The following is a 13,509-nucleotide window of genomic DNA, read 5'->3' on the forward strand; positions in this document are numbered from 1 at the left end:
CATAGTTATGTGCAAGCAATAGTGCAATTATAAAATACTCTTGTACACACTAGTATGTCTCTTTAATTAAGTACAATAAAACAGCATTACTATATACATCCATTATTTTTCCCTTCTGCCCATTGAGGTTTGTAATTACAAGATTTTTCTACAGTTTTACAGTAAATTAACATACTAGGTGACTGAGAAATACCTATGAATGCATTGACACCTTGTTTGTTAAAGTAGTTTTTTAATGTTTAAACTCCACTCATCACTTGCCTTAATTTGGAGGAGCTAATCTGGAGTTGTTACTGGAGTAGAGGCAGCTAGCCACAGCCATTATGTTTGCAAAATATAAATTATTTTGCCTTATCTTATCATCTATAGTTAGGGGCAGATGTGTGGCAGAGTTAGCCTTGCAAATTCTGAAATGTGTATGTCCAATTCTTAGATATGGAAAGCAACAATTTTCAGAAAAGTACAGTAAAAGTGGGAAAACTTATTGGAAAGTTATTTTACTACAAATTAAGCATTTGATATAACAAGCTCACAATGTTCCAGGTCACATTTAATTGATGGATGTTTGGTCTGGAGATCTGATGTATACATAAGACTTATGTGGCAATGCCACATATAACACTTTTGACAGGACTATGGATTTACCCCTTGTCGTAACAAGAATACATTATTTCACCCTGAGAAAAATCACATTTTATCTTTGTTCCATTTTTAAGTGATCTTTTATTGATATTGCCAATATCTTCTTAAAGTGAATGTAAAGTTTCATCAAGTAGTGCCCAGTTTTTAAAAATACTATTAATAACAGGGGAACTTTCAATGATGAAACTTTACATTGCGCCATATTTGTAGAAATCCTTACCGATTCGTCTTGAACGTCGGATTGCTGATGTTGTCGCTTCCCCCGCCTGTCGCAAGCCTCTTCCTATGTCAGAAATGACAATTCCGGCCTTCCTCCAATCACGGCGTTGCTTTAGGCAATGCTTACCCCGGGGGGGAAGCCGTGATTGGAGGATGCCGGAATCATCATTGCTGACGTAGGAAAAGGCTTGCGACGGGCTGGAGCGGCTTTCAAGACGAAGAGGTAAGTATTTCTACAAATATGGTGCAATGTAAAGTTTCATCAATGAAAGTGCCCCTGTTTTTAATAGCATTTTTTAAAAACCGGGCACTACTTGATGAAACTTTACATTCACTTTAACATACCTTCTCTGGATACTTTTTAAAGACTGTGACACTGTATATTTCACTCAAAGGGTAACATCCTAGCACACGTGAGTTGTATTTGTCTTTGAACAATTTACCAATATTTGTTCCTGTTAGTGCTTTACCAAGTTTTTATGTTAGGGCCCTGCATTGCTTTACTTAGCTGCAATTTGGCCCTGGGAAGGAGTACAACTTGTCAAAGTTTAATATTTCTAAGAAGGCAAAGCACATTGAAGACCAAAGCAAGACCAGGCAGACCTAAAGTGACCACACCACCAGAAGGAAAGTATATTGTTGTAGCATCATTATGGAATATAACTGCATCTTCATCCAAAATTCAACTCTTGCTGAAACAGTAATGTCCTACTACAACAAGCAAAAGCTCAGTCAAAACATGACTTACACAGAGCAGTCTTCATTGAAAAAAACATTTCTTCGCTGAAAATAAAAACAAAACAAGTCTCAATATTAAGCATGGATCAAACAATATCGATATATCACAGTGGAAAACTGGAGACACGTCATGTTTTTTGACAAATCAAAGTGTGAACTTTTTAGTTGAAATTGCAGTTTTTATGTGAGGAAACATCATATTTACCCTACAATTGAGTATGTTGCAGGAAATATTCAGGTGTGGGGATGTGTTGCCTTTTCTGGAGTTGGTAACTTGGAAGTACCATTCTATTCTGCAGAACCGTGCCATCTCATCTTGCTTAACGTTCTGTGGAAGAGGATTCTGTTTCTACTAAGAACAATCCTAAACACACACCAAAGCTGTGGCAGTCTTAACGTCCAAAGAAGAGCAAGGAGTTTTGTCTGGCCATGCTGTGAAGGAGTGCTGAAATAAAATGGTGCTCAAATTTGTCAAATCAATACCAGACAGAGTTAACCCAGTCATTAGGGAAATGGTGGCTACAGCAAACATTGACATTTTTTAATTTTCAGTATGTGCTAACAAATATAGTTGAAATTTTGCATTTTTGTTTCAGAAAAATTGTATGCTTTGTCAAATTAATTCATTTTTCAGAAATGCTGAAATCTGAGCAGCTTTGGTAGTAGACTCAAATGTGTAGACCCTATTGTACAATTGAAGAACGTTCAGCTGTTTATTTAGTATAGAGGAAAACACACTTCTACTAAACCCTTCAAGAAGGAAGACCTATACTGAATATTAGATTTAATGATATGTTTACAAATGTAGCTGGTTCAAATTCTATATGTAAATAATATGTTTGTGTATGATATGTGATTCTATTTGTAAAAAATAATAATACTGCTTTCAGCAAAATATAGTGCTTTGAATATTGTCTGTATTTCAGTTGTGATTTGCTGTAAATCTATAATCTGTCGCTTTATTACTAATATTCATAATCTCAGTGTAACAAGTAAATAAATAAGTAATCTATGGTTTAAGATTTTTGCTTTTATACATTTGGTATGTTTTTGAAAAATAATATGCGCTTTTTTTTTTTTTTAATTTATTTTGCAGGCCAAATTTGAATCCCTCTTTAGGACCTATGACAAAGATGCCACCTTTCAGTATTTTAAGAGCTTTAAGAGAGTGCGAATCAATTTTAGTAATCCGCTATCAGCAGCCGAGGCCAGAATTCAACTGCACAAGACAGAGTTCTTAGGGAAGGAAATTAAGCTGTATTTTGCCCAGGTAAGTGTGTCATATTTTAGTAAAAACTGACCATTTATTAACAGCTTGCTCCTATTCACTAGAGAGGGAAGACCATTTATAATTATTTTAAAAACATAAGGTTAACATTAGGGACATTTAAAGTAAAATCTTATCTGTTCTACAGTGGGGCAAAAAAGTATTTAGTCAGCCACCAATTGTGCAAGTTCTCCCACTTAAGAAGATGAGAGAGGCCTATAATTTTCATCATAGGTATACCTCAACTATAAGAGACAAAATGTGGAAACAAATCCAGACAATCACATTGTCTGATTTGGAAATAATTTATTTTCAAATTATGGTGGAAAATAAGTATTTGGTCAATATCAAAAGTTCATCTCAATACTTTGTTATATATCCTTTGTTAGCAATGACAGAGGTCAAATATTTTCTGTAAGTCTTCACAAGGTTGTCACACACTGTTGCTGGTATGTTGGCCCATTCCTGCATGCAGATCTCCTCTAGAGCAGTGATGTTTTGGGGCTGTCGCTGGGCCACACGGACTTTCAACTCTCTCCAAAGGTTTTCTATGGGGTTGAGATCTGGAGACTTGCTAAGCCACTCCAGGACCTTGAAATGCTTCTTACGAAGCCACTCCTTCGTTGCCCGGGCGGTATGTTTGGGATCATTGTCATGCTGAAAGACCCAGCCACGTTTCATCTTCAATGCCCTTGCTGATGGAAGGAGGTTTGCACTCAAAATCTCACGATACATGGCCCCATTCATTCTTTCATGTACATGGATCAGTCGTCCTGTTCCCTTTGCAGAGAAACAGCCCCAAAGCATGATGTTGCCACCCACATGCTTCACAGTAGGTATGGTGTTCTTTGGTTGCAACTCAGCATTCTCTCTCCTTCAAACATGACGAGTTGTGTTTCTACCAAACAGTTCTACTTTGGTTTCATCTGACCATATGACATTCTCCCAATCCGCTTCTGGATCATCCAAATGCTCTCTAGCATACTTCAGACGGGCACGGACATGTACTGGCTTAAGCAGGGGAACACATCTGGCACTGCAGGATCTGAGTCCCTGGAGGCGTAGTGTGTTACTGATGGTAGCCTTTGTTACATTGGTCCCATCCCTCTGCCGGTCATTCACTAGGTCCCGTGTGGTTCTGGAATGTTTGCTCACCGTTCTTGTGATCATTTTGACCCCACGGGGTGAGATCTTGCGTGGAGCCCCAGATTGAGGGAGATTATCAGTGGTCTTGTATGTCTTCCATTTTCTAATTATTGCTCCCACAGTTGATTTCTTCACACCAAGCTGCTTGCCTATTGCAGATTCAGTCTTCCCAGCCTGGTGCAGGTCTACAATTTTGTTTCTGGTGTCCTTCAACAGCTCTTTGGTTTTCACCATAGTGGAGTTTGGAGTGTGACTGTTTGAGGTTGTGAACAGGTGTCTTTTATACTGATAACAAGTTCAAACAGGTGCCATTAATACAGGTAATGAGTGGAGGACAGAGGAGCCTCTTAAAGAAGAAGATACAGGTCTGTGAGAGCCAGAAATCTTGCTTGTTTGTAGGTGACCAAATACTTATTTTCCACCATAATATGCAAATAAATTCTTTCCAAATCAGACAATGTGATTGTCTGGATTTGTTTCCACATTTTGTCTCTCATAGTTGAGGTATACCTATGATGAACATTACAGGCCTCGCTCATCTTCTTAAGTGGGAGAACTTGCACAATTGGTGGCTGACTAAATACTTTTTTGCCCCACTGTATATTGGGTATATTGGTCAGTATACAACATTTAATGCTAGGATCACTTAAAAAAACAAACTAAATGCTGGTGCCCTTATTAATTGTTAATACAGAGTTTGAACTTTGCTTCAGCATTTCAGATATAATAGTGTGAGCCACGGACAGCTTGAACTGAATATTGTATAGTTGTATCAACATTGTTTCTCACATATTATTTTAAATAAGCAGTTCATTACTTACCTTTCATTTAGCAGATGCCTTATGTGTCACTACTGTTACACAGCGGAACAAGTACTGGATTTTTACATTTTACCCCTTTTTTACATTTCAGATCAGCTCTTTAGTGGAGTTGGGTGAATGTGAGAATTTTGACTTTGAATGGTATAAAAACGATCCCTTTGATATTCTCTCTGCCATTCATATGTTACTATAAACTGAATGTTAGCATTTGAATATTGCATATGAATACTGATTACCATAGACTTATATAAGTCTATGAGAATCAACATTTGAATGTTAATATTTAAATATTTAAATGTTGTATTAAGTAAACAGAAAGTTACTATTCTTTTATTTATTTTTGGAAAAACATAGTTTGACTATAAAGCTTTAAAGGGATATTAAACCCAAATGTTTTCTTTCATGATTCGTTCTCTTGGTATCTTTATTTGAAAAAGCAGGAATGTAAGCTTAGGAGCCAGCCCATTTTTAGTTCAGCACCCAGGGCAGTACTTGCTGATTGGTGGCTACATTTACCCAGGTGCTAAACCAAGAATGGGCCGGCAACTAAGCTTACATTCCTGCTTTTCAAATAAAGATACCAAGAGAACAAAGAAACATTGATAATAGGAGTGAATTAGACAGTTGCTTAAAATTGCATGCTCTATCTTAACCATAAAAGAAAAACAATTTGGGTTTAATATCCCTTTAACAGTAGTATGAATCACTGATATTACAACTATTAGAGTAAAAGTAAAGTCAGAATTAAACTTTCATTATTTAGACAGACCATGCAATCTTAAAACTACTTTCCAATTTTCTTCTGTTAACACATTTTCTTCATTCTCTTTGTATTCGTTGTTAAAGAGTAAGCCTAGGTAGGCTCATAGTGCCTCAGGAGTGTGCATGTAGTACTCTATTGCTGAATCATTTATAACATTGTTTGTATTAATATTATACATATCTGCAAACACTGCTACCATATGTCTAGATTACGAGTGTAGCCCTATTTATTTCTCCCGCTCACGCGCTAACTGCACTAGAACTATGTTTTTTGCATGCATCAGTTAATGTGTCACTCATAATCTAGCCCAGAGGGGCCGATTTATGAAAGTGTGAGCAGCCATGATATGATGTAGCGTATCATGTCCGCCGCACATCAATAAATGGCGACAGCATACGCTGTCGGCATTTAACATTGCACAAGCAGTTATTGTGAACTGCTTGTGCAATGCCGCCCCCTGCAGATTCGCATCCAATTGGCCGCTTACAGGGGGTGTCAATCAGCCCGATTGTACTGCTGTTTCCGAACAAGCCTGAAGGCCCGTGCGGAAACGGGCATCAAGCTCCATTCTGAGCTTGATAATTCGGCCCAGAGAGTGCTAAATGCACATGAACACTCCTAGTTTACTTTTCAACAAAGGATACCAAGACAACAAAGCAAATTTGCTAACAGAAGTAAACTGGAAAGTTGTTTAAAATCGCATGCTCTATCTTAAAGTTTAAAGGAACAGTAAAGTTAATATTGGAGTTAAATTGATTGGAGAGAGCATGACATTTTTACCAAATTTCCAACTTTTGTCTATCACTTTGGCTTAGTTCTCTTGGTATCCTTTGTTAAAGAGTAATCCTACGTGAGCTCAGGAGCGTGCATTTCCCTTAAGCCATCTGACAGCAGTGTTTGCAACATTGTTTATAGCAATGTTATACATAGTTGCAAACACTGCTGCCATTAACTGTTATAGACATGCACACTGCTAAATTCCTTCCAGCCTACTTAGATTTACTCTTCAACAAAGGATAGCAAAAGAACAAAGCAAATTTGATAATACAGGTACATTGGAAAGTGGGTTAAAATTACATAATTTACCTGAATCGTGAAAGTTGCTCTATTTTATCCCCCCCCCCAGGAATATTTTATTTGTTTAAAACTCTTTATTTTACTTATTTAATAATATTAAAATGTATTCATTCTTCATTTTTATTACATTACTTTTTATTTATTTACTTAGAAATTGTAATACATGTTAATATCAAACAAATAATATACGTAATCAGCACATTATTCTCAAAAATATTATATTACTCAATATGGGTTAAAGAAGCCTATTACTTCCTTCAATTCACCATTACTATACAATTTTATCATAAACTCTGCATGTGCCCGTTACCTATCTAGATATCTCTTCAACAAAGAATAACAAGAGAACAAATCAAATTTGATAATAGAAGCAAATTGGAAACTAAAAATTGCACTTTTTATGTGAATAATGAAAGAACATTTTTGCATTTCTTGTCCCTTTAACTAATTCTTGTTTTTTTTGCTCTTCAACAAGAACTTTCTTATGGAATTATTTATCTTATATAATTATTACATAATAAGAAAGGTAAAATCTATTAAATGTATTTTTAAATAAAGCTCTTTATCCGTCTTTCACAGTGTGAGAATGTTTGTCTATAGTTTGATACGAAGAACAGACTCCAAATAGTGTCACACAGTCTGACAGTATTACCGTACTGCTTTGTTACAATATCTAGAAAACCAACAAGGTTCTATCCATTTACACAAAATGTGTTCCAGAAGAAATTATGTATTTGTTATGTGATAATAAGTTATCAAGTTTATCAAAAATGCATTTTTTATCTTTTGCTATTTTAGTATTTTAAAGCGTTTGTGTGTTTCTGCGCATTAATATAAACCTTCTAATAAATCCTGTATTTTTTTGTTTTATTTCAGACACTGCACATAGGAAGTCCCCATCTGGCACCACCAAACCCCGAAAAGCAGTTTTTGATCTCCCCCCCCAGCCTCCCCCCCTGTAGGTTGGAAACAATCAGAAGATGCTACACCGTTTATCAACTACGATCTTCTGTACGCCATTTCCAAACTCGGCCCAGGTAGGAATTGTGAAGTATGCTGAACAGTTTTTCATAAAGTGTAAATAGCACTATACTATTGTGTTTGCCTTGTTAAAGGGCTATGGAACCCAAATGATTTCTTTCATGATTAAAGGGACATAATACTCATATGCTAAATCGCTTGAAACTGATGCAGAATAACTGTAAAAAGCTGACAGGAAAATATCACCTGAGCATCTCTATGTAAAAAAGGAAGATATTTTACCTCACAATTTCCTCAGCTCACCAGAGTAAGTGCTGTGTAAACATTTATACTTCAGTTACTGTCCAACTGCAGGTAAAAAAAATAATGAAAAAATGAACAGCAGCCAATCAGCATCAACAGTGCTGAGGTCATGAACTCTTTTACTGTGATCTCATGAGATTTCATAGTAAACTTCCTTAAACTGAATAGAGAAATAATGAGTGTGCACGAAGCTCACTCCCTTTGCTGTCCCGGGACAGACATACTGATTTGCTGCTTAAAGTCCTTTGCAATGGAGTGTGAATACTTAGGACATTTTGAGGTAAAATATCTTTCTTTTTTACATAGAGATGTTCAGGTGATATTGTCTAGTCAGATTTTTACAACTATGCTGCATCACTTTCAAGTGTTTCAACATTTGGGTATCATGGTCCTTTAAGATAGAACATGCCATTTTAAGCAACTTTCTAATTTACTCCTATTATCAATTTTTGTTTGTTTCCTCAGTATCTTTATTTGAAAATCAGCTTCATCAGTCAGCAAGCGCTATCCAGGGTTCTGAACCAAAAATGGGCTGGCTCTTAAGCTTACATTCCTGCTTTTTAAATAAAGATGCTAAGAGAACAAAGAAAAATTAATAATAGGAGTAAACTAGAAAGTTTTTTTAAAATTGCATGCTCTATCTTAATCCCAAAAGAAAAATGTGGGTTTCATATCCCTTTAAATGGGTAATTTAAGTGCATCAGTTCTTGAAAATACATTTATGGAAAAGGAATCCCCTAACTTCAAGTAAAAAGTGGGCATGACTGTTAAATAGTTTACTATGCAAATTTGAAATAAACTTGCTGTTGAAAGGGCTGTTTGTTTTTTTCAAGGGACACAAAACTCAAAATTAAACTTGAAGGGGTAGATTTATTAAAGGTCGAGCGGACATGATTCGCTGTAGCGAATCATGTTCGCTCGGCCTTACTAAATGCAGACATGAATTTGTGCCCATTTTTTAATAATTCTATTAAAAACAAGGGCACTTTAATTCATCAAAATTGACATTTCACTCCTTTTCTTCAAAAACTTACCTTTTAATCCTGAATGCTGCTCCAGTGATTCCCCCGGCCGTCGGAAGCCTCTTCTTATGTCAGAAATAACTAATCCGGCTTCCTCCAATCACGGCTTTTCCCCCAGGGGGGGATCATGACCTGATGCAACGCTGTGTTTGGAGGAAGCCGGATTCATCATTTTAGACCCCCGAAGAGGGCTTGCGTCGTGCGGAGGAAGCGCTGCAGCGGCTGACAGGATTAAAAGGTAAGTTTTTGAAGAAAAGGAGTGAAATGTAAATTTTGATGAATTAAAGTGCCCTTGTTTTTAATAGGATTATTAAAACAGGCACTAATTCATCCAAATTGACCTTCACTTTAAATCTACCCCTTAGGATTCATACAGAGCAAGCAGCGTGTTTCATGTTCCTTTAACTCATAAATCAGCACAGATACACGTGCTACTTGACTATAATCAAGCATTCTAAATATCGTATTGGTTCGTACCCCATGATCACATGCTCTGCGGTCGGCACTGAGTATGCGCTACTGTCTCAGTCTTGTACGGTTTTCTGTAATGTTGTTATTTTTTTTATTAGCAAGTTTGTTGCAGTCATGTCGGTCAAACTATTCACGGATTATACATAGCTCCAAAATAGTGTGAGCTGAAATACAGGAACAGGCAAATGATTTATTGTTCTAATAGTTGTTGCAGGATTAGAGTGTTACCTCCTAGCATTCTAATATATAGTATGTTTTTAACATCAAAGATAAACCTACATTGTTGTCGATTCTTTATTTTGTATCTTGCTAAAATTCAAGTGGCTGAGTCATCTTCCCATAACCATATTTAATAGCGATATTTGAGCACTGGCATCCATATTATTTTACCCTATGTACTGCAACTAAAACGTATATATTAGATAAATATAAGAGGCTCTCATATATCATATAAATGTCCACCAAATGCCCCCAAAATAAAGTGTAATATATTTTACAGTAGCCTCTTTGTGTTTTAGTAATATAACTACAAAAAGCAGTTATATGGGGTTAAGTGGCTTGTGTGAGGTGTTAGAATACAAATCGCACAAAAAAGTGCCTTTATATTGTGGGCTATACACATATTAACACATAAATATATATGTATATAATCATATACATTTAAAAATACTGCCCATCAATGCGCGACTTAACCCCTGCTCTGCGCGAGACACGGCATGAAAATGAGGCTCCCATTGAAGCCTATCGAAGAGTGCTCTCATGAGCGCAATGCTTCCGTGCAAAGCATACGTGAGGTTGCATTTGCATTGCACCTCACCTGTAATACAAGTGCACATTTGCATGTTCTGGTATTACAAAATGGAGCGTAAAAATCGCTAGCGAAAGCGATATTTTGCGCTCCACTTATAATCTGACTTATAATTGCGTATTGTGCAAAATACATAAATACCACCTTACCAGATTTTGCTTGTGGCGATGTCGCCAACAGTCAGTTTATAGCTTGGGAGTACCGCCCACTAGGCCACCAACGATCCCCGGTCTGTAGTGTGGGCAAACCCTGAAAATAGCTTCTGATAGGTGATCCCCCCTTGCATGACAAGAATGACTCGTCATGCGCACACAGGCCCCAATATAATATGACAAGGATGTCTCAACATGCGCATTGAGGTGGTTAAACACATTAATACAGTTTTCAGAAGAACATTACAATGACAGATAAAAGTAAATCACACAGTGCAGTGTATACTGTTTTGGTTAATTATGTCTTCTTGTTATCTTGTATAAATAACCGTTCACTGTTTCTTTTCTTTCAGGAGAGAAATATGAATTGCACGCTGCCACAGACACCACACCAAGCGTTGTGGTCCATGTTTGTGAAAGTGACCCAGAAAATGAGCTAGAAATAGAGGAAGACGAAAATGGCATGAGTAAACCGAAACCAAAAATCATCCAAACAAAACGACCAGAGTACATGCCTATCCACCTAAGCTGAAGCAAATCTGCGCAGAGTGATTAATAGACATATTGTACTTCATGACGCATTTCCTGTGGGAATGGCAGGTCACAGTTTAGCGCAGCGCCGGTAGAGGCTGTATTTAAATGTGACTCGGCAGAACAAATCCAGGACGTTGCCTGTTTGTTTTTTTATATGCTGATTGCAGTTTTAAGATTTATGGGCTTTCTGTGGTCTACCACAGCTCATAGGGAAAGGAAAGACGAATAGATTATATTTTACAAGCATTCTGCTTCATTTGCTGATATTTTTTTTCTGAAACGTGTTTCGGTCGTGTGGGTTCTTTGCTTGAATATGGATATTAGAGTGTGTGATAGCATTAATGTCTATACTATATACCATATGTATACACTATTGTACAGGGCGGGCCTAGTTAATGTGCCTCTAAGCAGTCATAATTTACTGTCAGTGCACTGAATTCATAGACCTGTCATCATAAAATAGTTGAAAAAGACTCTCAAAAGTCTTTTAAATTGTTTCTAAAGTCTATACTGTTTAAATGTTATTAAATGTACCATTTAATCTCAGCTAAACTAAAAATACTGTTGTAAGAAACCCGATTTTGGCTTTAATGTGCAGTGCAGACATTTCTTAATATAGGCCATGCAGATGTATATAGTCCTAGATATGCGCACAACTCTTATATGGCACATTTATTTATTTTGTATTACTGGGAAATATATACATATATATTATTTTTTTTCTTCTGAATATTTTTCCCTTTTTGTTTTTGCATGTGCACTCGCTGCTGACAAAATTATTTTCTAATTAGGCTAGTTATGTTTTACAAGTTTCTTTACTAGAAAAACTAATCCTATAACAATCTTTTATGTTGTTTTCTAGCATATACTATGTAAGGTAAATTTTGAAAGCAAAGAAAGCAGAAACATTCTCTTTATGTTAATAGCTGGTTCATTTCGATATATTATAAATATGTGAAATTTGGTAACAAAAAATCTGCAAGGGACGTTTCATACTTTGCGCGCCCTTGTTTTTTCTGTGGACTCCAATATGTTACCCGCGCAAAATATTCACGTGTAAGACACGTTATTTTCTATTATTAATCTCCTGTGTTAATGTACAATTATATTTTTGTGTGTAGAAGAATAAGATTAATTTAGAAATGTATTAATATCTTTTAAATTTTTGCGTTTTTTTCAGCACCTTGGTTTATGGTAAAGTTTAATGGCGGAAAACCAAACTGATGTTTTTCCAGCAAGTCAAATATGTTTTTTCACAAAAATAAATCACAATATCTTAAAAAGACATTCTTTACCAATGTAAACCAATAGTAAAAATTATGTTTTTTAAATGTTTACTTGTGCACTGCTCCGACCTGGAAATAAAATATCGAAGACCATAAACATTTTACACATACATTAACGTGAAATTGGTCTAGTGATTGAGTACTGCGCAGTGCCTTTTGTATAGAAACATTGTAGCTTCTGAACAAAACTGTATAGTGTTTGTGTGATCACCGTCATAGCATCAGTTTTGTTTTCTCAAGTTCCAAAATGTTTAAATGCCAAGTTAAAGTGCATGTTTTCAGTTTGTGTTGTTGTTGTGTCGTTATATCGTTATATCATTGTATTCATTAACTCGTTAATCAGCTAAAACTGTAATTTTGAGTGGGACTTATTTCCTGTTTTTTTATTACAGTGTTAGTAGGCATATGCTACCAAATATTTCAACCGCAAAATTTATATTTGGAAATAGCTCCAAATTTTATTGAATTTTTTTGCAGCATCTGTGCTTAACCACATTATCTGTGCTTAACCACATTATCTGTGCTGTGATTTTTATTTTATTTTTACCCGACAAACTGTGATAAATACATCCCACAATTTTTGTAACGCACTGTGGGTACTTCCTGTGTTTTTGTTCATATTGTATTATGACTGAATACCACTCATTGAAGTTGTCTGCTATTAAACTGGAAGTTTGGATTTCTGTTTTCAGTTTTATACATATATATGTATATATGTGTATTATATGAGATAATAAACTTGCTTTGTATTAACGTGTTTAATCTGGTGAAATTATTTCATGGGAAATTTGCGCTTGGTATGGCAGCCAACAGTACCCATAATGCAATGAGTATATGCAAAAAAAACTGCCCAGCTCACCCTGAAGAGCCTGTTATGGCTTCTTGCACAGTAGGATAGTTAGCACAACATACAGCGTGTAGGAAGATGAAACTAAACATTTTATGGTTCAGGTAGAGTGTTCAATCAAAGACCATGGACCCCATATTCCAAAGCCACAAACGCACCCAGGGGCCCCCAGAACAACAGACCTCCTATATAGGCACAGGGCCCATACTCCAGGGACAGGGCACCAACTCTGCCCACCTTTAACTTCTCAGTTACTGCTGTCAACACTGCTCCTGGTCATCTGCTGCATGCCCCAGCTCAAAACCACTAGAGCCGCTGTCAGATGCCGCCCACTCCATCACAGTCTCTATTGCTGCGCTTTCTCATTTAACAAACTGTGACTGAAAGCGGCACGTCAGGAGCCCCTTCTTAAGGGATGGGCCCTTGGTCCAG

General features: G+C 36.4%; 1 protein-coding gene across 1 annotated transcript in view; it reads left to right on the forward strand.

Moving 5' to 3' along the window:
• Positions 1 to 12,983, forward strand: part of RCAN1 (regulator of calcineurin 1) — a 271,137-nt gene extending 258,154 nt beyond the window's left edge. Inside the window, 4 exon segments of the mRNA XM_053705951.1 lie at positions 2,696 to 2,869; positions 7,550 to 7,612; positions 7,614 to 7,710; positions 10,764 to 12,983. Of these exon segments, the coding sequence (XP_053561926.1) occupies positions 2,696 to 2,869; positions 7,550 to 7,612; positions 7,614 to 7,710; positions 10,764 to 10,942 (513 nt within the window). The 3' untranslated portion in view covers positions 10,943 to 12,983.
• The last annotated feature ends 526 nt before the right edge of the window (positions 12,984 to 13,509 follow it).

This window comes from Bombina bombina, chromosome 3 (genome assembly GCF_027579735.1).
Source record: "Bombina bombina isolate aBomBom1 chromosome 3, aBomBom1.pri, whole genome shotgun sequence".
Lineage (NCBI taxonomy): Eukaryota > Metazoa > Chordata > Amphibia > Anura > Bombinatoridae > Bombina > Bombina bombina.